Raw genomic sequence first — 27,211 nt, 5'->3', positions numbered from 1 at the left:
TTTGGAAATCACATGTCCGATAAGGGTTTAATATCTGGGATATATAGAGATGTTACAACTCAACAATAAAAAGACAACTCAATTTAAAAAAAGGGCAAAAGACTTGAATAAAGACATTTGTCCAAAGAAGAAATATAAAAAGCAAAAAAGCACATGAAATATTCAACATCACTAGCAATTAGGAAAATGCAAAACAAAGCTGCAAAGAGATATCATTTCACACTTATTAGAATGGTCACTATTAAAAAATTGATAAACTACTAGTGTTGGAAAGGATGTGGAGAGATAGGAACACTTATTCACTGTCGGTGGTAATATAGAATAGTACAGCCACTGTGAAGAACTATTTGGCAATTCCTAAGGAAACTGAATAATGATTTCCCATGTGACCTGACAACACCACTACTATGTATATACCCAAAAGAAATGAGAGCAGTGACACCAACAGACATCTGCACAATGATGTTCATAGCAGAGTTTTTGACTATCAAAAAATGGAAACAATCCAAGTGTCTCTCAATCAATGAATAAACAAATTTGATATATACACACGGTAGAGTATTACGTAGCTGTAAGAAGAAATGAAGTCATAAAGTATATGACAATATGAATGAACTTGCAGGACATTATGCTGAGTGAAGCAAGCCAGACATAAAAGGGCAAATACTGTGACTGTGCTGCTAGGAACTAAATACATTGTGTTATGGAGTTACTACATTATGGAGTTAACTTGAATATAGGTCAACAGAAAATAGAACGAGGTTAGAGAACAGAAAGCTGATGGTTAATCTGTACAGAATTAGTAAAAAAGTTGGTCATAAATTTTTGGAAATGAATGGAAATGGTGAAAGCATACTATAGTGTTTGTAACTAGCAGTACAACAGTGGGTACAGCAGTGATCGAAAGGGAAAGTCTAAGTTTGTGTATATTACTAGAATGAAAGCTAAAAATTGTAACATGGGACTGTATAACAGTAAAACCTCATGTGAAATATTAAATATGGGTGATATTGCATATATGACTGTTTTTCTTTGAAATAGAACAAATGTACATTAATGTTACAAGGTATTAATATCAGGCAAAAATATAATATAACCAAAGCAAACCATAAACAATTGCATGTTAAAATATTAATAATCTCCCATTTCTGGTTTAAAAAAAAAAGGAAACATACTAAGTGAAAGAAAAGTGACAAAAGGTACTACATATTGACTCTATACAAAATATAAAAACAAATAAATTAGAGACAGAAACAGAATAGCAGCTATATATGACAGAGGAAGCAGAGAGAGATTGAGAGGTGCTTATTGAGCTGTAGAGGCTTTTTTGGACTTATTATTGAAATAATGAAAATGCTCTAATAACAACTGAAATGAATGGCCAATTATGTGATTACACCAAATACTATTGATTGTACACTTTGGATGGACTGTATGCTTTATTAGTCTGCATCAATAAAATTGATTTAGGGAAGTGGATATGGCTCAGGTGATAGGGCCTGCGCCTACCATACGGGAGGACCCGGGTTCAATCCCTAGGGCCTCCTGGTGAAAAAGAAGAGAAAGTGCCTGCACGGCGAGCCAGTGCCCACGTGGTGAGCTCAGCACCTGTGCGGCGAGCCAAAGTGCCTACATGGCAAGCTGAATGCTCACGTGAGTGCCCGTGTGGCAAGGCAGTGCCCATGCAAGTGAGTCATACAGCAAATGCTGATGCAACAAAGAGAGAGGAAGAGGAGAGTCAAGGTGAAGTGCAGCAGAGACCAGGAACTGCGATGGCGCAGGTGACAGGGAACCTCTCTTCACATCAGAGGTCCCCAGGATCAAATCCCAGTGAATCCTAGAGGAGAAAGACAGCATGAGAAGACAGAAAAAGAGAAACAGATACAGAAGATCACACAGCAAATGGACACAGACAGCAAAAACAGCAGGGCAGGGGAGGGGAAGAAAAAAATTTAATAAAATTGATTGTTAAAAAGTCATTAACACTAGACGACAAACTCGGGAGGGTCTGTACTAGGTATGAAGAGTACAGCAGGAGCAGAAATCATTCCCACGGGCTCCCCACGAGGCAAACCCTGCAGCTCAGTCCTCGTTTTTTGTTTTTCTTTGTTTCTGGAGGAGAAAAAAACCCATGAAATTATATATTAATAAGGGGAAACGGCCAGAAAATTATGTAATAGCTAAGCAATGAAGAGCTGGGACAGAGCCGACAGTGGCCTTTGGCCATCCAAGTGGGTCCTGTGCCCGGCATGCCAAGTGGGTCCTGTGCCCGGCATGCCAAGTGGGTCCTGGGCCCGGCATGCCAAGTGGGTCCTGTGCCCGGCATGCCACAGCCTGGGGCTCCCTGGAGCCCCTCACAGGTGTTGGGTCCCCACCCAGGCGTCATGCTCAGCTGCTCTGGGGGCTCTGGCAGAGGCGGGCACAGCCGGCTGGGCCCACCCTGGGCAGGCTCTGCAGGAGCCACCAACTTCCCCTGGTGCGACCTGAGTGCGACCATTCTGAGGCGGGACCCCTCGGCGGACGACAACCCCTCGAAGGCATGCGAGGCCCCAGGAGACGGGGACCCCTAGACAGACGTCAGGCAGAGAAAGCCAAGTGGCCTCAGTCCACACACTGGGAAATGTAAAACCATTTCATTCTGAGGTCATTCCGCAGGTTGGTGAGTTTTACTGCCTTGAACTGACACCTCAACAAAGAGAACAAACCCTTCAGCCCTGTACAGTCGGGGGCAGGTGAAAGTGAAGCGAGCCCATCCCCAGTGGGCTCCCTCCAGGGCTGCCGGGGGCTCGGCCAAGCACAGGGTCCAGGCGCCCACGCCCCGCCACACACGACAGCCAGGGGCCTGCAAGGTAATGGCGCGTCTCCTCATTCTTTGGGGAGCCTGGCCTGGGAGTGGGGGCTGGGGCCCAGGCTCCAGTGGCAGCCCCAGCTCGGGGTGCCAGCGCTCCCAGGCGAGGAGGCCCACGCGGCAGCCCACCGCCTGCAGCAGGCGCCCGCACAGCGCAGGCGGAGCGGCCTGGGCGGGTGTGGGAGGACGTGGAGCATGACTCTGTGGGAAGGGGCCGACAGCCCACCGCCAAGACAGGTGTGTGCAGACAGACCACGAGCTTTCAACCCAAGCACCAAGCTTTTCAGACACTCAGGGTGCCTTAGGGCTCAGGGCTGGGTGGGGGGATGGAGGCTCAGCTGGTGGGTGCACAGCCCGTCTGGGGCAATGGAACTCGGCTTTGGTGGCGGGTGAAGCGAGGGCGCACCACCCCGTCAGGGTGCTCAGCAGCGCAGCGGTACATGTGCGCGCGGTTACATGGGAAACGCGGTGTCGCCGCAGCGCACACTCCCGTCCGCCACTACTTGAACCCGTACACCCCATACCGTGCAGAACCTGCGGCCCTCGAGGGGTCCCGAGGCTCCCACACCCTCCTCTTTGACACCGAGACCCGCTGTGGCAGGGCACGTAGGCAGAGGCTGTCTGCCGCCGCCTGCCTCCTCCCAGCGACACCGCGGGGCGGGCTGCTCCACGGCTCAGGGTGGCGCTGCGTCTCAGCTCACGCAAGACCAGGGGAAATTTTAGAAACTGGCAGCCTGAGAGGCTAGAAGCATTAAATGGGAGCACCAAATGGAAAAGTAAACTAGAAGGCGTAGCTTACGTCTTCTCTGCTAACAAATGCTAAAGAGTCCTGGCCACAGAGGTGACACACAAACTCAGTTCAACAGTCACCCCCACAGCTTGTTCCCCGGGAGGAAGCGGCCAGGCCTGTTCTCACCGAGGAGCACTTCCTAGACGTACGTCCTGACCAGGCACCGGGAGGGAAGTCCATCAGTGCTGCCGGGGAGCTGGGAGGGACGCCCCAACACACCCACGTGGCTCCACGGGCGCTGCCGTGGCGATGGGTGACCGCCGTGGCACAGTCGGGGGCTGCGCGTGCCCTTCCTAAGCAGGGCAAGGCGTCCACCGACAGCCACTGTGATGGGCTGGTGCTGGGCCATCCGGCCACGCCAGTGCTGGGAGGCCTCCGGGCATGGCTTGGCAGGGGCAGAGGGTCAGCTGTGGCCTGTACAGAGACCCCCGAGGACTTCCCCAAGAGGACCCCAGAGAACTTTGGACCAGACTGCAGACCCCACCTCGGTCCCTCCAGACTGACCAGCCGGCTCTTGGGGTCAGGGGAAGAAGGCACTGGGTGCTGCCCACACCCAGGGGTCCAGGCAGGTGACTCCTGAGGCGGCTGCCCCAGAAAGAGGGGGCTGCAGGAGCCTCCAACCATCCTCTGACCAGCACGCTGCCCAGGCAAGCCCCCCGCTGGGCCACCAGAATGCCCCAGCTTCAGAAAGGCCAACAACAAGACAGGACGGGGACGAGAAGGGCCCGAGAGGGAGGAGAGCATCACAAGTGAAGACTCGGGAGGGGCCGAGGCCAGCGGGGCCGCAGACAGCTCTGCACACAGCGATGCCGCCCCCGCCTCCCACAGCCCCCAAACGCGCCACGTCCCTGAGTTTTCAGGTGGCTATGGGGAACGATGAGGGCCCCCGAGGCTGGCAGGAACCAGCCAAGCCACGCAGCTGCCTCCCTCCCAGAGCTCGGTGAGGCACCAGGTGCAGGTGCAGGGGCTGCGGGAGCAGTTGGCCCTGGCCCCGAAATGCCAGCTCGCCAAGAGGTGTGGGGCCTGGCTCGAGGCGCTGCGCCCCCGCCCGACCCCACAGGTCGAGACGCTGCTCTGCTCTGCTCTTCCCATTCGTCAGTCCTCCTCATTAGACGCTTGTTCCGAAAGTCACTTTCAGAAAAACTTAGTGTTGAAACGTAAATAACAGTAACTTTATAAGCCGTATCTGAAGCAAGGGGCCAGGCCCATGGGCGTTAGCCTTACCCCGGGCCTCACTGCCCCTTTCCAGTACTGTTCCTTGGCGAGACGCGCACAAGTGCCTCCTGCCATCTCTCCGAGCAGAGCCGGGGTGCAGCAGCATGGCGGCCCCAGCCCAGCCCTCCCTGCTCCGGCTCAGGAGGGAGGGGCGCGGTCGTCCTCCGGGCCCGCGTCGCCCTCCAGCCCCCGCAGGAAGTCCCTCGGGGAGCTGTCGCCACGGGGGGGCCTGGCTTTCCTCCTCGGCTGCCGCAGCCCCAGCCATGAGCTCTCGGCCGCGAGCCCTTTCTCCTTCTTCCTTCTGTATTCCAGGATTTGCCTGTTGAGCACCTCGTGGTCGATTCCGCTCAGGCTCGGGGGCTCAGTGTCCAGAGCCGGGGGCTCCCTGCGAAGAGGAGAGCGGGGCCCTCAGACCCTGGTCTGCAGCAGCCACACTGGCTCTCACCTGCGCACTTAGGAACTAAACCCTGACACTGCTTAAGCCGCTCTGGACCCCCGGCTGGGGCAGCTGCCAGATCAACCCCGCCCCAGGGAGCGTCCAGGGTGCGCCCAGCTCAGCCCACCGTAGCCACCGTCAAGCCACCAAATGCCGTCCGTGCCTGTTTGCCGCCATTCGAGCAGCGGGGCCAGGCCAGCTAAGCGCCGCTGCGGGCGGGGCCCTTTGGGCCTATCGCTCAGGTTACTTGGACCCGGGAGTTCTCTGCATGCCGGGCACAGCAGCCCCCACAGGCAGGGCCAGCCGGCCTCCAGGCTCTGCTCCACTGGGGCCAGGTCCCAGCCGCATCTGCTGGACTCCAGACTCACCCCACGACCCCCACGACCCCCACTCCCTGGCCTCTGCTCCCATGTGGCTGCAACCAACATAGAACATTCCAGGCCAGCTGCTGCTTCCGGCCTCACCTCTAGCTCAGGATTCGCCAGCTGCAGCACCAGAGCTTGCAGGCTAGCCGGGTTCTGAGCAGGGGTGCTGGGCGGCCCCACACCCACATTTCGGAGGGCTGGGGCTGGCAATGCAGGCTGGGACCTCTCCCCTGTTTCCTCAAGGCTCACCCCCCTCCTCCAAGCCTCTGCCCACTTGCCGCTTCTCAGAGGCCCACCTGACCCTGGGATTCAGAACTGCAGCCCTGCCTCCGCACTCCTGGTCCCCAGGTCCCTCTGCCAGCCCCCCATCATTCCTAGTTCCCAAGCCCCCCTGCCAACTCCCCCTGCCACTCCTGGTCCCCAGCACCCCCCCACCCCCCCTGCACTCCTGATCCCCAGTCCCCTGCCAGCCCTCTCTGCACTCCTGGTCCCAGCGCCCCCCATCTCCCCTGTACTCCTGGTCCCGCAGTGCCCCCACCAGCCCTCTCCGCACTCCTAGTCCCCGAGCCCACCTGCCAACTCCCCCTGCCACTCCTGGTGCCCCAACCTTGTTGTGTCACCTCCCAACAAGGATTTACTTATCCACAAGATTTTCTGCTTCCTGTCTGAACCCCATTTAGGAAAAGGAGATAAAATTGCATCTTTTCTGATTTTTCATTTGATAATTTTTCAGTATGCATGCATAATTTTATAATTTAAAAAACAAAGGAAAAAGATTATACTGTACACAGTGAACTAAAATGAATAAATATTCTAGCTCTGTTCTTTTGGGGTTGCATCTTCGAATGTATCGATAAAACCAACAAACACTAAAAATATATTTTGAAAAGAACAATGAAACACAAGGAATATCACCTGAAATCATTTTCTATGAAATCTTCTTTTTCATCTGGGGGTCCAAAATCAGCAATTGCCAATAATCGGTCAATCTGAAAAGAAATAAACGTAAACTGGTGAGCCCATTTCTCTGCCATCTCATCTTAAGCCAAGCTCCTCGTGTACTGGCTATCTGCGGGCTTGTACTTCCATGGCCCTCCACTACCCTTTCCCCCACACGGAGCCAGTCCAATGAGCCTGTGCTTCGAACACCGTACTGTTATTTTAACATGTCACATTTTCTCTGATGATGAACTGCAGCTCTTTAAAAACGACATTTAAAACTTCTAAGCATCCATCAATTTTAGGAAGAAACCAGGTAAATGTTTCTAAAGTAGTTTTGCAAAAGGCTTCAATCTTTGCCACTGAAATACACTACCCAGCAAGGCAGTGTGCAATCACCGACACAGAAGCCAGGAAGCCTGTCTTTCAAATCAAAGCCTCAGGTGACTGACGTCGTAAAACTAGAAATGAAAATCACCTCTCCAGAAAGCACACGCAATGCGTCTGGCCTCGTGGGGACTCGGCGGTGCCGCATGACGCCCCGCGCCGGCATTGCCCTCGCTGGGCCACACCCAGGCCCTGCCCACGGCCTGCCCGCCCCGGTGCCGCCCCAGAGCTCAGCCCCAACCCGGGCCTGCCATTCCCACGGTACACACAGCATCGTCAGGAGTGACACCGGCCTCGTGCGGCAGGTTCCCGCTGAGGAAAAAGGTCTGGCATCAAACATCATCTCCCTCAGAAGTATTCTGACAAGTCTGCACGATTTGGCTTCTATATGGTAACAACTGCCTTACCACTTAATGTCTCTATATATTGTAGCTTCTTTATTCAACCTAACAATACTAATATTAAATAATCATTATTTGTACTAATAAATGAGACTTACAATATTGGTCTACACCGCAATAATACTTGTTCCACCAAAATCAGTAATTAAAGGGCTAATTGTGTCTTCAGGAATTCAAATAATTTCAGATCTACTCTAAAACATGACAGGTAACAAAAGCATGTTTAACTCAATTTACTATGTAGTATGACAATGGTCTCCAAACTGCCACATAATGAAAATTCACCAAACCTTTGGATCAAATTTATTTTCAAAATTTTACACAATGTAATAAACTATAACTAAAAATCAAATGTGGTAAACAAAAATCCTCTACCCCTTAAATAATCACCTCTCAATCTATGCTTCCCCTGTCATACACGGCTGCTATTCTGTTTCCATCTAATTTCATTAGTATTTATGTTTTGTATAGATGGAATCAAATAATATGTAGTACCTATTGTCTAGTTTCTTTCACTTAGTGTATTTCCTTTTTGTCTGTTTTTTGTTTTTTATTATTATTGGAGTAACGAAAATGCTCTAATAATGACTGAAGTGATAAATGCACGATTGTGTGATTATACCAAATACCACTGACTGTACACTTTGGCTGGATTTATGCTTTATTAATATGTATCTATAAAATTGATTTTTTTAAAAATAGAGACCTGCCCCCAGGAGGAAAAAAAACAAATGTGGCTATACTTGTCAAAATTCCTCAAAGTACACCCATCCAGGGCGTGAATTATTACTATATCTAAATTGCACTTTAGGCGGCGGACTTGGCCCAGTGGTTAGGGCGTCCGCCTACCACTTGACCCGTGTGGAGCTGGCTCATGTGAAGTGCTGATGCGCACAAGGAGTGCCATGCCATGCGGGAGTGTCCCACGCGCAAGGAATGCGCCCCGTAAGGAGAGCCGCCCAGTGTCAAATAAAGTGCAGCCTGCCCAAGAATGGCACCACACACACGGAGAGCTGACGCAAGATGACGCAACCAAAAAAGAAACACAGATTCCCATGCCGCTGACAACAACAGAAGCAGACAAAGAAGACGCAGCAAACAGACACAGAGAACAGACAACCAGGGTGGAGGGGAAGGGGAGAGAAAGAAATTAATTTTAAAAAACTTTAAAAATAAATAAATAAATAAATAAATTGCACTTCAATAAACCTGCCTTAGGAAACAAAGCAAAACACAGGCAGGACGCTGCCTCCAGCCATGATGAACTTCCTGTACCCGATTCCCCTGCCCTGCCATAAGCCAGTAAGAGGACAAAAACACCTGCTTTAGGGCAGTCGAAAGGAGGCGGCAGCAGGTCATGACCCCTGAGGGAGAGGCACCTCGAGATGGGCCGGTCCCAGCCGCCAACCCAGCCCGGGCCCGGGCAGCGCAGAGCCTGGGGCCCCGAATGGGAGGCCTGCAGACGCCAGTGCCCCTGGGCCCTCCAATACCAAGTGGGGGTGGGGGACGCGATGCCACAAAGCCAGGCAAAGAACCAGCAGGAAGGCCAGCTGAGCAGCCCCCAGAGCGCCAGGGAGGCGGTACCTGGACAAGCCCTGGAGAGCTGCGCTGGACAGCGGGCCACCCCAGCTCAGCACCAAGGCCGTGCCAGAGGCACCTACAAGCTCAGCGTCTCGCAGGAAGCAAAACTCGGACACTCGACAATGTCACAGTCACATTTTCCAGCATCCAGTAAAAGCAGCAGGAAACGTGACCCATACTCAGGGAAAAATCAGCACAGAAACTGGCCCACGAACAGAACTGATGGTATTACCAAACAAGGACAGCCTGGACTTCTCAAAAATGAAAAACCTGGAGAAAATATTCATAATGCATTTGTCTGACAAAGGACCTCTACCCAGAATATAAAATGAACCCTTACAACTCGGAAAACAGGCAGGCAGGCAACCTTCTGAGAAACGGGCAATGCTCTGGACACGCCACGAGAGGAGGAAAGCCAAACGGCACGTGCAGAAGCTCCACGAGTCACCAGAGAGAAGCACACTTGAGCCGCCAGAGCAGCGTCTACACGAGGAAGGGCGAGGGCAGGGGGCTCTGGTGCTAACTGCACGAGTGCGAATGGAGAAGTCACCGTGTGAGGCAGACGGGCAGGTCTTAAAAGGTGAACATACGCTTACCACTCCTAGGTGCTGATCTAGAAGAAACAAACATACCCACAACAAACAAATGCTTGAATGACAGCCTGAAGCTGGCAAATGCCCACAGACAGGTGATGGGCAAGCACGGGCGAGCCTCAGAAACCCCGCCAAGGCTGACACCGCCATCTGAGCCCACTTAAGTCAAGTTCCAGAACTCCAACGCAGCCGACCAATCTCAGAAACCAGACCAGGTGGGGGAGGTGGGGGAAGGGGGAGGAACAAGGGCCAGTTGTCTGCACCTTGAGTGGGGGAGGTAATTTATCAAAATGGGTACATTTTATGGTATGTAAATTACTAGATGAAGCTTATTTTACAAAGTTTTAAAAAAGAACCAAACGCAACCTCAAATTCTGACACATTGACACATCATCAGGCTGACTTCTTCCCAGCTCTGTGCACCCACATGAACCTCTCCTCAATGCATCAGGCGTCGATGCCTGGGAGGAAAGCAGCTCTACACTGCTCTAAGAGGAACCGGGGCCAGCCCAGACCCTCCTGCGTAGCCGGCAGCAAGGCTGAGCCCCGGGAGAAGGCCCACCCGCCTGGGTGGTCATCCGACAGTCTGGGGCCAGCTGGGACAAGGATGGGCGTGTAACCCACCAGAGAGGGTTAGAGCTCCTGTTTAGAATTTTAGATGCTTTATATTCATCAAATTCAACTTTTAAAAACTTCTTGATTGAAGCAGAACATACACAGCACGAACCATTAAGTGACCACCGTGAAGAGGTTTTACCAGCTGAAACACGCCCATGGACCTACCCCAGCTCAACAAGAGTGGGACCCCAGAAGCTCCCCAGAGAACACTCGTTCATGCTGTGGAAGGTTACAGAAGGCAGGCACCTCATACCCCAGGGAGAAAGGGGAGTCGATCGTGGGCCCAGTTTCTTTAAGGCCAAGTGAGTTTGGTCTCCTTTTTACAGGCAGATGGTAACAACAACACTGGCATGTCACAGCTTGAGAAGAGGGTGCACAGGCAGAACTGAATGGAAATCTTAAACTGCTGCGTTCCCCAGTCAGTCAGAAAATGCAAATAGCTCATCGTGGCACCAAGCCTTTACTAACTTGCTAGGCAGTATAAACGATGTTGATCACAAAACCTATTAGGGAGATCTAGCTTAAAGCTTGCACCGGATTAAGTCAAGTCAGCCTGGCTCATTCACTTTTGCTTTAACAGCCATTTCCACTAATTTCCGATAACACACTGAAAGCTTCGGATCAAAGCAGGCAAAACTCTGTGACTTTGTGATACGTGTGATAAGTGTGGAGACTTCACCGTCATTTGATAGGCTAAACGAAGTGCCTGCTCAGAAAGAGAGCTGTACAAGTCAATTCAGGCATTCCTAGTGAAGCAAAACGCTATTTGTGAAACATAACATGAAATTCCAAAATAGTCACTTAAAGGGATATAAGAAATTCATGCTGTTAAGAGTAGGCATCTTTTTAGCTATATTTGCAAATTCTGTGGGATTTAAGTAGCTGAAGCTAACTAAATTTTATATTTCCTCTTGTCCTCAGGATTTTTTTTTATTCTTTCTGGATTGGTGCCATGTTTTGTTCCTTCCTTATTTATAGATGAAACATCTCTTTTTTAGTGTTTCTAAACAAAATTTACTTGGTTTAAAATCAAGTGGTTGGAACACTGTTTTAACTTACTTTAAGAATGCTGTTTAAAGTTTCATTGAAGAAGCATTTTCAGTCGATGTGTAATAAGTGTGATTCTGTAACTCTCGTTCCTTGAGGGCCTTCTTAAACAATATCCCAGCAGACTTGATGACATTTATTGGTGCAATTCCACTTCTACGTATATAACCACAAGAATTAAAAGCAAGAACTCAAAAAGATACTGGTAGGGAAGCAGATATGGCTCAAGCGACTGGGCACCAACCTACCACACAGGAGGTCCCTAGTTTGGTTCCCGGCGCTTCCTAAAGAAGACAGCAAGCTGGCACGACAAGATGACACAAGAGGCACAAGAAGAAAAACACAAGAGACACGACAAAGCAGGAATGCAGTTGGCTCAAGAGAATAGGCGCCTCCATCCCACACTGGAGGTTCTGGGTTCAGTTTCCAGTGCCTCCTAAATAAACAAAGAAGATGAACAGACACAGCAAGTGCCAACAGCAAGGGGTTGAGGAGAGATAAATAAAATAAATCTTAAAAAAAAAAAAGATACTGGTACACCAAAGGTCACTGCAACATTATTCACAAGAGCCAAAAGGTGGAAACTACCCAAGTGTCCATCAAAAGATGAATGGATAAACAAAATGTGCTATTATCCACACAAGTGAATATTCAGCTGTAAAAAAGAATGAAGTTCTGATGTGTGCTACAACGTGGATAAATAGATTTCTGGGAAGCAGATGTGGCTCAACTGATAGAGCATCTGTCTACCACACGGAGGGTCCAGGGTTCGATCCCCAGGGCCTCCTGATTCACGTGGTGAGCTGGCCCATGCGCAGTGCTGCCACGCCAAAGGAGTGCTGTGCCACGCAGGGGTGCCCCCATGTAGGGGTGCCCCACGCACAAGGTGTGCACCCCACAAGGAGAGCTGCCCTGCGTGAAAAAAGCACAACCTGCCCAGGAGTGGCACAGCACACACAGAGAGCTGATACAGCAAGATGATACAACAAAATAAAGACGCAGTTTCCCAGTGCTGCCAGATAATTCAAGTGGATGCAGAAGAACACACAGCTAATGGACAGAGAGCAGACAATCGGGGGGAAGGGGAGAGAAATAAAAAAAAAAAGATTTCAGTTTTTATATATCTAAAGTGGGAAAAATAATAATAAAATCAATTTTAATTACAGAAGAAACTGTTACTCTTATAAACCCTGACACTGTAAACAGCAGTGAACTGCTCAAAGTTGGAGGACGGCAGGAAGCAATTCTGCCCATCTCAAGTTTATAAATGAGGACAGGGAGATCTAGTTTACTAGGTTTTTTAAAAAGATGTATTTTATTTCTCTCTCCCCACCCCCTCGCTGTTGGCACTAGCTGTGTCTGTTTGTCTTCTTTTTTTCTTTGAGGAGGCACCAGGAACTGAACCCAGGACCTCCGATGTGGGAGGGACACACCTATTCCCTTAAGCCACTTCCGTTGCCTGGTTTGTTGTGTACATTTCTCCTCTTGCATCTCTTGTTGTGTCAGATTGCCACACCTGCCCATCGCACCAGCTTGCAGTCTTCTTTAGGAGGCACCAGGAACTGAACTAGGGACCTCCCGTGTGGTAGGCGGGAGCCCGATCACTTGAGCCACATCTGCTTCCCTAGTTTACTAGTTAAGAGTTACAGGAGCTACAGTGAGATGTGCATAAAGACAAAAAAAGACCAGAAGGAGTGGTACCCAGGCACAGGGCTGGGAGCATGGAACGGTTTTCCCTCCCTCTTGTGCCCTCTGAGATGCTGTTTTTTCAATATTCAAGAAAGAACTTGTTTTACTAGTATAAAAGTTTAAATTATCAGTAGTCATTTTAACAGCCTCACCTCGGCTACAGCTGCATTTTCTTTGTCACGAACAAACACAATAGGCGGCATGTTCCTCAGAGTCTGCTGGGCCATCACGAGATGCCTGAGAGATGAAGATCCAGAGGAGCTGGGCAGGGTGGTACTCAGAGAGGTGAGACCCCACAGCCGGGGGATGGGCAGTCAGGGAGGTGAGACCCCACGGTCAGGGGACGGGCGGTCAGGGAGATGAGACCCCGCAGCCAGGGGGACAGGCGGTCAGGGAGGTGAGACCCCATGGCCAGGGGACGGGCGGTCAGGGAGGTGAGACCCCACGGCCAGGGGAGGGACGGGCAGTCAGGGAGGTGAGACCCCACGGCCAGGGGATGGGTGGTCAGGGAGATGAGACCCCGCAGCCAGGGGGACAGGCGGTCAGGGAGGTGAGACCCCGCAGCCGGGGGATGGACGGTCAGGGAGGTGAAACCCCATGGCCAGGGGGATGGGCTGTCAGGGAGGTGAGACCCCATGGCCGGGGTCGGGTGGTCAGGGAGGTGAGACCCCACGGCCAGGGGGATGGACTGTCAGGGAGGTGAGACCCCACGGCCAGGGGGATGGACTGTCAGGGAGGTGAGACCCCACGGCCAGAGGGACAGGCAGTCAGGGAGGTGAGACCCCGCAGCCGGGCGATGGACGGTCAGGGAGGTGAGACCCCATGGCCGGGGGATGGGCTGTCAGGGAGGTGAGACCCCACGGCCGGGGGTCGGGTGGTCAGGGAGGTGAGAACGTAGGTGACCAGAACAGGTGGGAGAAGGACAGTCTGCTCATCTGTATTAATCAGAAAACAATACTGTTATTTCAATGCTTGTTGAAACCTTGTCATTTCCTTGTTTTTGCTAAATAGTAAAAACTGAATTTAACTGACATTCTTTGAGACATGATTCTAGAGATTCTTAGGGATTACCGTAACAAACAACAGCCATCATGCTGCAGAACGAGAGCAGAACTGTATGAGAACACCAGAAGTTTCTGGTGGATTAAGTTCCACGCAGGACTCGGTCTTCTAAAAACGGAGTGTGCTAGAAGGGGAGGAGGCCAAAGGGACAGGGAGCAGAGAGGGGTGGCTGCGAGGAGGGGTTCCACTGAGAGCGCACGTGGGGAGCTGGGTTTCTGCACTTTTTTAAGTAGAGGAGAACAGAATGCCCTTTTGCCGCCATCACCCAGAGTAGCAGTTTCATCTCAGAACCGCTTTACCTCTTAAAAGACCCCACAGTTTTTGTTCATGTAGCTGACAGCTGTCAATATCTACTAGAAATTAAAACTGAGAAATGTTAAAGATACTTATTCATTTAAAATAATAAACCTGTTAAGTACCCATATAGACATTTAACTATATTTAATAAAAATCAGTGAGAAAAGTGGCACTGCTTTACATACTTGAAAGTTTCTTTTATACCTAGCATCTGGACTCTGTTTCTACCTTCACTCTGATGTGATGCTATTTTGGTTGAAATATGTGAAGAAAATCTGGCCTCACACAGATAGGCAACTGAGAAAGGGGGGAGATTCTCCAAACATTGACCACTTCTTTTATACAGCATTGCATTCACTGATTTCAACACTGATGCCGTCTGAAAATCTTTTGAGTACTGGGACGCTGTTAAACTCACAATGGCAGACACAAGTTTTCCAAAATCCTAATTTTCATTTGAAATCTTGTATTCCATCACTGGCAACAAATAGGTTTTCTTTAAAGTAATTGGTTCATTTTGCTCATTTTTGAGAAAATGTCTGCCAGATGCCCAAATGAAAATAGCCATGGTTTGCTCACTCAGAGACACAAGCTCACAGTCAACCATCTGCACAAGCATTTTTTCTGCAGCAGCTGACAGACCTGTGTAGAGCAGAAGCATTCTACATGTACTTCCTGTTACATGGAAAACTAAAAAAGCACATACTCAGGGGTTGAGATTTAATAAAATCACTAGTTCTGATCTTGGCAGTTCTTTACTGTGAGCAAGTGGCAGGGAAGACAGCAGCCACTGCGGGTCAGACCCTGCCGCACCAACTGGCAAGACGGCGCTGGCAGCTTCACCTGCCACTGCTCCTGCACCGTCAGCACAGTGCTAATGCGGTGAGAGGACAGAGGACACCCACTGTTCCGAAAGGAACCCCGAAAGGCTCTCAGGACCACACTGCGAGAACCGCTCACTGAGATGCGGCTTACATAAAAGCACAAATTATGCTTTGAAATTCCAGAAAAAGCTTCTAATATTTTCCTTAAAAGTGAAAACACTTAATGAGAAATTAAATCCATACACTACTAAAAGACAAATGGGAAATTTAAGGTGCAAACAAGAAGCAACTACCCTTGGAAGGCAGCTGCTCTCACCTCAGGCTCGCAGCACTTCTCTGCAGAACGGCTTCCGTGTGCTGGTTCTGCTCCGGGGAGAGGGTTGTCTTCCAGTACACACGGCAGGCCGAGAGGTCTGAAGTCAGGCACACCTGAGCCCACCCACCCGGCCTCAAATTATTTTTCAGTTTGCACAGCTTTCCACAAACAAACAACTTTCAGGAGTTAAAAGTTAAGCAGCCAGCAGCTCTTCAGCTTCAGGTACACCTGAGCACCCCAAAGCATGCACACCAGTGGGGCATGGCCAAGGGCCACCAATGCCCACTGCAGTCCAGCTCACAATAGAGGCTGGGGCACCACAGAAGCCGAACCCACCTTCCCTCCTCTCCAGTGTGTGCAAACTGGTTCAACCCAGCCCCAGCTCCCAGAGCACCGGTTTCCCTGAGAGGCTCATCAAGAAGCCTGGACTGCTGCTTACTTGCCTTATTTCTTCCTTTGGCCAAATGCACTCTAAGAACTGCAAGAAGCACCAACCTCCTCTTTAAACTGAGACGAAGGCACACACCCACTCCTCACTTTGTCCTTCCTCCAGCGTTTTGTTCCGTCATGCTGATGACGGAAGCGCCTATCTGTACGCTGTGAAACCACCTGCTTTCAGCACCTGAATCTCCAGGCTTCATGTGGCGCCCACAGACCAAGACTAAAGCCCAAAGGAAATGGGCCCCATTTTTACCTGTTTGCCAAGACGGTGCCATGTGAAGTGAGGGCTAGACCTGGCGCCGTCAGGACAGACTCTGGCCAGGGAGGGACCTCTGCCTACCTTGGACAGCTCCACGTTCAGGTCGTAGACCTCCTGGCTCACTTGCGATGTGCAGAGCAGGTCCGCGAGCGCTTTGTGGAGAAGGCCATTCAGGACCCTCAGGCGCAAGTGGTCTTCCTTCCTGGTTTTCTTCGGGGTATTCTTCAACAGGAATTCCAATTTCGATGGTTTGTAAGTCTTCATTAAGAAACAACAAAAAGTTAACATTACAACTGTACATTAAACTAGTAATTTGCAAAAAAAAAAAAAAAAGGAAGCTGGGATAGGACGAGGCAACTGCAAAGATAAATACTACTCTCAGCCATCTTAGCATTAAGACGAAGGCTAAGACTTTCAGTAAGAGGGAGGATTAGAGAGACACAGGACTCACATCTCTCCTAGAAAAACAGCTGAAGGACAGGCAGAAACGTCCTGGAAAAATGTTCTAGCATATAGGACACATGGGGAAGGCTGGACACCACCCAGAAGAGAGTGGGGCAAAGGAAAAGAACCTTGGCAGAAAGTCCACGAGCAAAAGATGCAGCTGCAGCCACCAGGGCCCTTCTCCCACCCTCCAAGCTGTCAGCTTTGAATTCTCCAGCTTCAGGCCACTAGACAAGAACAAAGAATTTGAAAACCTGAATAGAAAAATAACAAACAGAGCTTATGGGATGAAAGACACAATTGGTGAGTTCAAAAATCCATTAGAGGTAGGAGTGAATACAGCTCAAGTGGTTGAGTGCCTGCTCCCCATGAGCGAGGTACCAGGTTCAATCCCTGGTACCTCCTGAAAACAAACTAAAAAAACAACTCTCGTTGGGAAGCAAATATATAATAGCTCACTGGTTGAGTGCCTGCTTTCCATGTAGGAGGTCCTGAGTTCAATCCCCAGTACCTCCTAAAAAGAAAAAACACATTAGAGGCATACAACAGCAGACTTGAAAAACAAGAGTAAGAGATGCAGAAGACAGAACAGGTGAAACTGAAGAGAGAGAAGAACAGCAGAGTAAAGAATGAAAAACTTGATAACAGAGCAAAACAACATGTGTCATGAGAGTTCCAGAAGGAGAAGACAAGGGAAAAGGGACAGAAAGATTATTTGAGGAAATAATAGCTAAAAATTTCCCAACTCTCATGAAAGAAATGAATTTACAAGTCCAGGAAGCACAGGGTACTCCAACCAGAATAAATCTGAATAGACCTACTCCAAGACACATACTACTCAGAATGTCAAATGCCAAAGATAAAGAGAAAATTCTGAGAGTAGTAAGGGAGAAGCAAAGCATCACATACAAAGGAGACTTAGTGTGGCTTTCTCATCAGAAAGCGTGGAGGGAAGAAGACAGTGGAATGCTGTAACTGGGGCTACTCAAAAAGAAAAACTGCCAGCCAAGAATTTTTTACCCAGCAAAACTGTCCTTCAAATATGAAGGGCAGGTTAAAATATTCACATATAAACATAAGCTAAGATAATTTGTAAACAAAAGAATCCGGCTTTGCAGGAAGGATTAAAGGGAGTCTTACAGTCCAAAATAAAAAGACATGAGAGAGAGGCATGGAGGAGAGCATAGAAGGCAAGAATAGCAGAAAGGAGAGCAAAAGAGTAGAAAGACTGACAAAAATAAGATATGACATACGAAAGCCTGGGAATAAAATGATGGAAGTAAATAATGCATTTACAGTAATATCACTGGGAAGCGGACTTGGCCCAGTGGTTAGGGCGTCCGTCTACCACATGGGGGGTCCACGGTTCAAACCCCGGGCCTCCTTGACCCATGTGGGCCTGGCCCATGCCCAGTGCTGATGCGCGCAAGGAATGTCCTGCCACGCAGGGGTGTCCCCCGCGTAGGGGAGCCCCACGCACAAGGAGTGCACCCCATAAAGAGAGCCGCCCAGTGCAAAAGAAAGTGCAGCCTGCCCAGGAATGGTGCCGCACACACGGAGAGCTGACACAGCAAGATAACGCAACAAAAGGAAACACAGATTCCCATGCTGCTGACAACAACAGAAACGGACAACAGAAGAACACACAGCAAATGGACACAGAGAACAGACAACTGGGATGGGGAGGAGGGGAGAGAAATTAAAAAAATAAATCTTTAAAATAATATCATTGACGGTGAATGGATTAAACTCACCAATGAAAAGATACAGGCTGACAGAATGGATAAGAAACCATGAGCCATCCATATGCTGCCTACAAGAGACTCACCTTAGACCCAGGGACACAAACTTGCTGAAAGTGAAAGTTTAGAAAAAGATATTCCATGCAAACAGTAACCAAAAAAGAAAAGGGGTAACGATAACAACATCAGACAAAATACACTTTTTTTTTTAATTTTTAAAAGATACATAGATCACACAAAATGTTACATTCAAAAAATATAGGGGATTCCCATATGCCCCACTCCCCACTAATGAAAGAACTTTTCCCACATCAAAAACTTCTTTCATCAGTGTGGTACATTCATTGCAATTGATGAACACATAGACAAAATACACTTCAAATGCAAAAGAGTCATAAGACATGCAGAAAGCTATTATATACTAATGAAAGGAACACTCCACCAGGAAGGAATACTAGTCATAAATATCTATGCAACTAACCAGGGTACCCCAAAATACATGAGGCAAACTCTGGCAAAACTGAAGGGAGAAACACATACCTCTACAATAATAGTTGGAGACTTCAACACACCACTTACATCATTAGATAGAAGATCAACAAGGAAACAGAACTTGAACAACATGATAAAAGAGTTAGAGCTATCAGACATATACAGAACGTTGCATCCCAAATCAGCAGGTTATACATTCTTTTCAAGCCCGTGGCTCTTTCTCCAGGATAGACCTCATGCTGGGTTACAAAGCAGGTCTCAATAAAAAAAAAGATATTATTTTAAAAAAAACATGTTGGATAATAATGGAATCAAACTGGAAATAAATAATAGGAAAGGGGGAAATTCGCAAATATATGAATGCTAAACACCCTCCTAAACAATCAATGGGTCAAAGAAGAAACAGAGTTTAGGGACACAACAAAGGCAGTGTTGAGAGGAAAATTTATAGCCCTACATGCCTGTATTAAAAAGAAAGCGCTAAAATCCAAGAACAGACAACCTGGAGTTTGAACTGTGAGAAAAAGAACAGCAAACCAATCCCAAAACAAGGAGAAAGAAATAATGAAGATTTGAGCAAAAACGAATGAAATTAAGAACAACAACAACAACAACAAAACTAGAGAAAATCAACAAAAACCAAAGCTGGTTCTTTGAGAAAATGAAAAAAAAATTATGACAAACCCTTAGCTAAAATAGCAAAGAAAAAAAAAGATGCAAATGAATGGAAGGGACATTACAAATGACCCCACAAAAACAAAAAAGGATCATAAGAGAATATTATGAGAAACTATATGCCAACAAATTGACAACCTAGATGAACTGGGCAAATTCTTGAAACGTACAAACAACCTACATTGACTCTACATGAAATACAAGAACTAAACAAATCAATCACAAATAGAGGTTGAATCAATTATCAAAAAATTTCCAACAATGAAAAGTCCAGGACCACATGGCTTAACAGGTGAATTCTACTGAACATTTCTGTTTTTTTAAAAAAGATATTTATTTATTTATTTATTTCCCCCCCTTCCTCTCCTCCCGCCCTGCTGTCTTTTGCTGTCTGTGTTGTCTTCTCATTTTCTCTCGTCTAGGAATCACCGGGATTGGATCCTGGAGATCTCTGATGGGGAGAGAGGTTCCCTGTCAATTGCGCCACCTCAGTTCCTGGTTTCTGCTGCGCTTCACCTTGACTCTCCCCTTGTCTTTCTTTTGATGTGTCATCATCTTGTTCCATGATTCACTTGCACGGGGTACTAGCTTATCTTGCAGGAACTCGTGCAGGCACTGGCTCACCACGCAGCACACTTTCTCTTCTTTTTCACCAGGAGGCCCCAGAGATCGAACCCAGGTCCTCCCATATGGTAGGCAGAAATTCTAGCACTTGAGCCACACTGCTTCCCTCTACCAAACATTTCAAAAAGAATTAACACCAATCCTGTTTAAACTCTTCCAAAAAATTGAACAGGAGGAAAAACAATGAACAATCTGAGAAGGAAATCAGGAAAGAAAATTCTATTTACAATAGCAACAAAAAGACTCAAATACCTAGGAACCAATTTAACCAAAGATGTACAGGATCTATATTCAGAAAACTACAAAACAATGCTAAAAGAAACCAAAGAACACTTTAATAACTGGAAAGACATTCCATGTTTATGGGTTGGATGACTAACTATAGTGAAGATATCAATCCTACCCAAACTATTTATACATTCAATGCAATACCAATCAAAATTCCAAAAGCCTATTTTACAGAAACAAGAAAGGCAATTGCCATATTTGGAAGGAAAAGGGCACCTGAATAGCCAAAAACATTCCAAAAAAGAAAAGCATTATGGGAGGAATTTCACTGCCTGACCTTGAAACAAACAAAGCTACAGTGCTCAAAACAGCAGGGTACTGGTATAAAGATAGACACATCGATCAGTGGAACAGAATTGAGAGTCCAGAAATAGACCCTCCCCTCTAACAAACCTACCAAGTCCACATTACTGGAACAAACAGGGTCTTCAACTAATGGTACTGGGAGAACTGGATATCCATAACCGAAAGAATGAAAAAGGACCCCATTTCACCTCTACATAACAATCACCTCAAAATGGATCAAAGACCTAAATATAAAAGCCAGGACCATAAAACTCCTAGAAAATGTAGGGAAACATTTTAAAAACCTTTTGGTAGGTGGTGGTTTCTTGGACCTCACACCCAAAGCACACACAACAAAAGAAAAAACAGATAAATGGGACCTCCTCAAAATTAAACACTTTTGCATCTCAAAGGACTTTGTCAAAAGGGTAAAAAAGCAGTCAACTCAACAGGACAAAATATTTGGAAATCACATATTTTATCATGGTTTAATATTCATGATAGATAAAGAAATGCTACATCTCAATAATAAAAGAATAATGACCCTACTAAAAAGTAGGCAAAGGATTTGAATAGTCATTTATCTAAAGAAGAAATATAAATGGTGAAAAGCACATGGAAAAATTTTCAACATCACTAGTAATTAGGGAAATGCAAATCAAAGCTGCAAATCACTATCATTTCGTACCTATCAGAATGACCATTATTAAAAAGTTAGAAAACTACAATTGTTGGAGAAGATCTAGAGAGATAGGACCCCTCATTCACTGTTGGTGGTAATGCAGAATGGTACAGCCACTGTGCAGGATTGTTTGGCTTTTCCTAAGGAAGTTGAATACAGATTTGCCATGTGACCTGGAATACCACTACTAGGCACACACCCGGAAAAACTAAGAGTAGTGACGTGAACAGACATGCGCACACCAATGTTCACAGCGATATTTTTCACATTTGCCCAAAGATGGAAACCCTGGTGCCCATCAACCAATGGATAAACTGTGGTATATTTGCACTATGGAATATTACACACTGTAAGAAAAAATGAAGTTGTAAAGCATATGACAGCATGGAGGAATCTGGAGGTCCTTTTGCTGAGTAAAGCAAGCCAGACACAAAAGGACAAATACTGTATGCAGAATTGTGCTATTATGAACTAAAATATATTGAACAAACTCATGGAGTTATAACTCGAGGACACATGGGGACCTCATACTCTCTGAATGTAATATTAAAAAAAAAATGAATTAAAAAAAATAACTTGAGGACAGATCACTAGCAAATAGAAAGCTAAAGTTTAATCCATGCAGAATTGGTAAAAAAGTTGTTTGTACATCATTGGAAATGAATAGAAATGGTGAATGCACATCACAGTGTTTGTAACTAGCAGTCCTAATATATGGGTATCACAGTGGTTGAAAGGGAAATGTACATTACTAGAAGGAAAGCCAAAAATTGTGACCTGGGACTGTATATACAGCATAGTAAAACCTCATGAAATATTTGCGTATGGGTAATACTGAATACATAAGACTGATTTTCTTTTGGACTGAACAAACGTATATTAGTGTTAAAAGATGTTAATATCACATAAATACACAACCAAGGTAAAACAGAGACAGTAATTTATAGTAATATATTAATAATCTTTCATAAGGGTATTAAAATAACATATCAAGTGAAAGAAACTAAAGGTGCTATTGTTTGACTCCATCTTATGAAATATAAATACAAATAAATTAGATGGAAATAATAGCAGTTATGTATAGCAGGGGACACAAAGAGAGATTGAGAGGTGATTATTAAGACACAAAGCTTTTTTTGGTCTATTTTTTATTATTATTGGAATAATGAAAATGCTCTAATAATGACCGAAGTGATGAATGCACAGCTACATGATCGAATACCACTGATTGTACACTTTGGATGGATTGTATCCTTTATTAATATTTATCAATAAAACTGATTAAAGAAAAAAACGATAGTCTATTCTGCAGACCTGGATCCTTCTTGGTTTTATCTAGCGTTCCTCCAATGATAAAAGTACTGCCACAATATGTTCTTCAAAGATTTTTTTGTATTCAGATAGAATTCACATACCAAAAAAATTCATCCTTTAAAGAGATACAATTTAATGGTTTTTAGTATACATAATGTAGTTATTTAAAACCAAAAACTGCCAAAATTCTAACAAGATCCTTTTACTAAATAAACTTTTACAGTCCTCACAGCTCACCTATCACATTAGAATTTTTTTTTCTTTTTTTGAGGTACGAGGGGCCAGAGACTGAACCTGGGACCTCATATGTGGGAAGCTGGCACTCAGTCATTGAGACACATCAGCTTCCCTGAAATGGTTTTTACCTTTGTTTCACTTGTAAGTGTTGTAAGTTTTTTTTTTTCAGGAGGCACTGGAACCAAACCCAGAACCTCCATGTTCACATTAGATTTTTCTTTTTTTAAGATTTATTTATTTATTTAATCCCGCCCCCCCGGTTGTCTGTTCCCTGTGTCTGCATCTTGTTTCTTTGTCCGCTTCTGTTGTCGTCAGCAGCACGGGAAGTGTGGGCGGCGCCATTCCTGGGCAGGCTGCACTTTCTTTCATGCTGGGCGGCTCTCCTTATGGGGCGCACTCCTTGCACGTGGGGCTCCCCTACGCAGGGACACCCCTGGGGGCCACAGCACTCCTTGTGCACATCAGCACCACGCATGGGCCAGCTCCACACAGGTCGAGGAGGTTCGGGGTTTGAACTGCGGACCTCCCATGTGGTAGACGGACGCCCTAACCACTGGGCCAAGTCTGCTGCCCACATTAGATTTTGATACCAGATATGACATTCTGGAAAACTAAAATGTCAGTGAATTTTTTTAAAAGTCAATTCCATGTTACTAATGGTAACCAGTTCATCCATACAGGCACTCTTGTCCTCTAAACATAGAAGCGGAAAGGCTGCAAAAGCAAGAGCTTGCCGACTTTTAAAACTTCATTCCAAAATCAAGACTATAAAGTGGATAATCTGCTACTTGATACTTACTAAGTGAGACCCCAAGGAAGGACTTTCATACCAAAACTTCTTTCTACAAAGAAGAAAATACAAGTTACATTGAATACTGATGAAAAAAAAAATTATTACCTTATACACATTAACTCAAGAGATTATGATACCACAACTGTTTCTAAAGAGCTAAACTTAGACATAGAAATTATATTACTGTATATCTAAAAGATTTAGGTATCTGACAACAACATGAGTTAAGGGGGAAAAGACGACAGTATTCATTCAACCTCTTAATTTTTTTTAACTTTTTTTGTTGTTTCCTAAAAGCATTTTATTTCATGTGAGAAAAGAGAAAGAAGTAAAGCACAATCAACATTCGTAGGCAATTTTACAAAGCATAGAATTGATATTAATACATAAACCTCTCATGGAACAAAGATTTCTTAGTATACTGCTAAAATGAGACATGTTTTATCATCATACATGATCATTTGTCCTCATATTTTGACTATAAATCAATCTAGAAACATTTGAGTATCACTTTGATTCTATTATTTTTAGTATAATAAGCTAATTGGAAAAAAATTTTTTTAAACTTCCTAACATTGAATTTCTGAAATGAATTCAACATCATAATTTTTATTTAAAGTCTATTTCTAGGCCCAAAGGCAGAGAAAGAGGATCTTAAAAATTTACCTACCAACTGTACATAAGCACTACAGTTGATAAAGTTATTTCCCACCAGGATACAAATTAAGAATTCTGATGCTACCACATATGTCTACTGGAATGGAATAGTTAGGCAGGTGGATGGCCATGATAGAAGTGAAGGCTACACATAAGCAACAGAGGGCGCTAGAAAGATCTATATGGTACTGGGATTAGAGTTAGAGACAGCTGTATGAACGCAAGTTTAGCTTCATACAGATGGTTGCATATCATAAAAACACAAACATGTACTGCTCTGGCAGCTGAGAGGTCTAAGAGAAAGATACCTCAGTAACAATGAACGTTCCTAGCACCCAGGTCTTGGTATCTAATACCATTCTCTAATAAAAGGAACTAGGATTCCCTGAAGAAAAGGTTGATTTTAGGACTAGGACAGGGAATATTCAAGATGAGCCTGGAGCATCTTATAGTACCAGAAAGTAAGAAGTGCTCAGAAACAAAAAACTTTCATGTGGGTACGTGAAAGGAACATAGGAGCCAATTGAGAGTGCTCCCAATGGCTAAAGCTGGCACAAGCTGATCAAAAAAGTATTGCATTATAACCATGAGTTTGTGTATACTTTCTAAATAAATGATTGCATAATTCAATAAATGGGAGAGACTCATCTCTCACATCTACATAAAAAATATTTTGTGTGATCTATAATCTTTAAAAAAAAAAAGACAATAAAAAAATACGAAAAAAAAAAATTTAATGTAGCTGTATCACCCTCAAAGAGGTAGAGCAGAACATCCCTTAGGTGTGGACTGCACAGAGACTCCCTTCCAAAGTGTATAAAACGACAAGAGGGGAAAAGACTAACTTTCCGGTGGAGAAACCTGACAACCAGCTCAGCCAGGTGGCCAAGGTCAACATCAAAGGTGGCAAGTCCTGCTGACAGCGTGCACCGCTGGTGTGACGTGATGCGAAAGGCACTCTACTCCTGTCGGATTCCTCCAAATGCCCAAAACACCTGCCTAATCATCACAGAACATCACACACACCCCAGGAGAGGGGCATTCCACAAAACACCTGACCATTAGCCTCAAACACTGTCAAGGTCATTAAAAACAAGGACAGTCCTACAGACCCATGAAGACTAAATGGTATGTGGGATTCAATATGGGATCCTGGGAGCGAAAAGGACACTAGCAAACACCTAGGGAAATCCAAACAAACTATGGGCTTAATTAATAATAGTCTATCAATATTGCCTTATGAGTTGTTACAAACCTACTAAACTAACGTGAGGTGCTGTAATGGGAAACGGTGTAGGGGCTATGGAAACTCTGAACTGTCCCTGCAATTTTTCTGTAAATATAAAACTATTCTAAAAATACAAAGCCGATTAAAAAAAAAAATATATATATATATATATATATATATATACTTACCTTAGTGGTATTAAAAGTGTGATAATCAGCATATTTTATTGTACTTATCTCTCATTTTTTAATTAAAAGTTAATTATCCTGCCATGCTTTAGCTCTCAAATTAAGGTCACATAGAAAGTCAACATTAAGAAGTAAAGAAAGTGTTTTTCCAGCCTTTTTGATGAAACGACTCTCCTGAAAAATGCTCACGAGACAAGGAACAAAACAAACGCATACAGCACCTTTCTCCTGCCTTTTTAACGGGGTAGACTTTCACGGTAAGATGCTCCATTCTGAGGTCTTACCTTCGGTAAGACTGAGGGGGGCGGCGAGCGGCCCTTCGCCCACCCGAGCTGGCCATGCGCGCCCCCTCACACCCCACAGGCTGCGGGGCGGCCCCCGGGCCCCCGGGCCCCCGCCGCGCCCACGCCCCGCGCCCCCGCCGCGCCCCCGGCTCCCGCCCCGTGGGGCCCTGCCGGCTCGGTACCGGGTTTTCGAGGCGAACTTCTTGAGCAAGTTCTTGCTACCGCAGAACACAGGGGAGCGGTGCAGGCCCCGTGAACGGCCCAGGAGGCTGCGCCCCGCGTCGCAGCCGCCCAGCAGCGCCCCGACACCCGCGCGGGGGCCCCGCAGCCCGCAGGCCGCCGCCCACATGGCGCCCGCGCGCCACGCCGGAGCTCCGGCCCTGGGGCTGCAGACGCGGCCCGGACGACGGCGCGTCGACGTCCAGGCGGGGCGAGGACGTGGGGCGGGGCGAGGACGTGGGGCGGGGCGAGGACGTGGGGCGGGGCGAGGACGTGGGGCGGGGCACGAGCGGGCACCTGGGTGAGGGGGCGGGGCGACGGCTGGCGAAGAGCGTGTGGGCGGGGCGGGGACGTGGGGCGGGGCACGAGCGGGCACCTGGGTGAGGGGGCGGGGCGACGGCTGGCGAAGAGCGTGTGGGCGGGGCGGGGCGGGGCGGGGCGGGGCGGGGCGGGGCGGGGCGGGGCCCAAGCCTGCCGAGCTGGGAAACACGCGAGCCCCCAGGCAGCAGTAGGGAACCAGGGCACACAGTATTTTAAACCACGAAACTGATAATAAAACTCTTCCTGCCGGAGTAACAAAGCCAAGACTTGAGAACTTACTGCTCCCAACCTCTCTCTCCTCCCTGGATGATTTAAGGGAAGCTGGAAGAGAGTCCCATCCTATCTACCACACTTTATTAAACATTTCATTTTTCTTCCTATTTCCTCTGCTAATCCTTTTGTCAGTACCATGACACTTTTTTTCCTGATATCGCCTCACCAGCCTATTTAGGGAAAAAGAGGGCAGACTCAAAACCACTCCTGAAAGGATACTCATTCCAACCCCATGATCGTCACAATACCTAACAATTTCTGCAGGCAGTCGGGCACTCTCCCTATTCATTGGTTTCCCTGCACTTATCACCAGGTTACAGACAAAACTTTTACTTTTTTTTGTGTCTCCCACTCGAA

The 27,211-nt window shown here is 46.8% G+C and overlaps 1 protein-coding gene and 1 long non-coding RNA gene across 4 annotated transcripts in view; one reads left to right on the top strand and one right to left on the bottom strand.

Moving 5' to 3' along the window:
• RBFA (ribosome binding factor A) lies at positions 1 to 26,473 on the bottom strand. Of its 3 annotated transcripts, XR_011646025.1 has the most exons (8): positions 26,224 to 26,458; positions 23,691 to 23,733; positions 16,190 to 16,366; positions 15,409 to 15,521; positions 13,062 to 13,146; positions 6,570 to 6,643; positions 3,765 to 5,238; positions 1 to 2,112 (listed from the first exon to the last, which is right to left on the bottom strand). XR_011646025.1 is itself a non-coding variant. In XM_058277938.2 (7 exons), exons 1-7 carry the CDS (start codon positions 26,388 to 26,390, stop codon positions 4,992 to 4,994), a joined length of 906 nt encoding a protein of 301 aa, XP_058133921.1. In that variant the 5' UTR covers positions 26,391 to 26,473; the 3' UTR covers positions 1 to 4,991. The 3 variants fall into 3 exon arrangements, 2 of the variants coding, with proteins under 2 accessions (XP_058133921.1, XP_058133922.1); XM_058277938.2 differs by having other exon boundaries at positions 1 to 5,238; positions 26,224 to 26,473; XM_058277939.2 differs by lacking the exon at positions 3,765 to 5,238.
• Positions 25,885 to 27,211, top strand: part of LOC131273726 (uncharacterized) — an 8,422-nt gene continuing 7,095 nt past the window's right edge. Inside the window, exon 1 of the long non-coding RNA XR_009181004.2 lies at positions 25,885 to 26,014. This is a non-coding gene — a long non-coding RNA (uncharacterized lncRNA). The remainder of the gene's footprint in view (positions 26,015 to 27,211) is intronic.

The sequence above is a fragment of the Dasypus novemcinctus genome, chromosome 16 (assembly GCF_030445035.2).
Source record: "Dasypus novemcinctus isolate mDasNov1 chromosome 16, mDasNov1.1.hap2, whole genome shotgun sequence".
NCBI lineage: Eukaryota > Metazoa > Chordata > Mammalia > Cingulata > Dasypodidae > Dasypus > Dasypus novemcinctus.
This window is presented reverse-complemented; position numbering and strand designations above follow the sequence as displayed.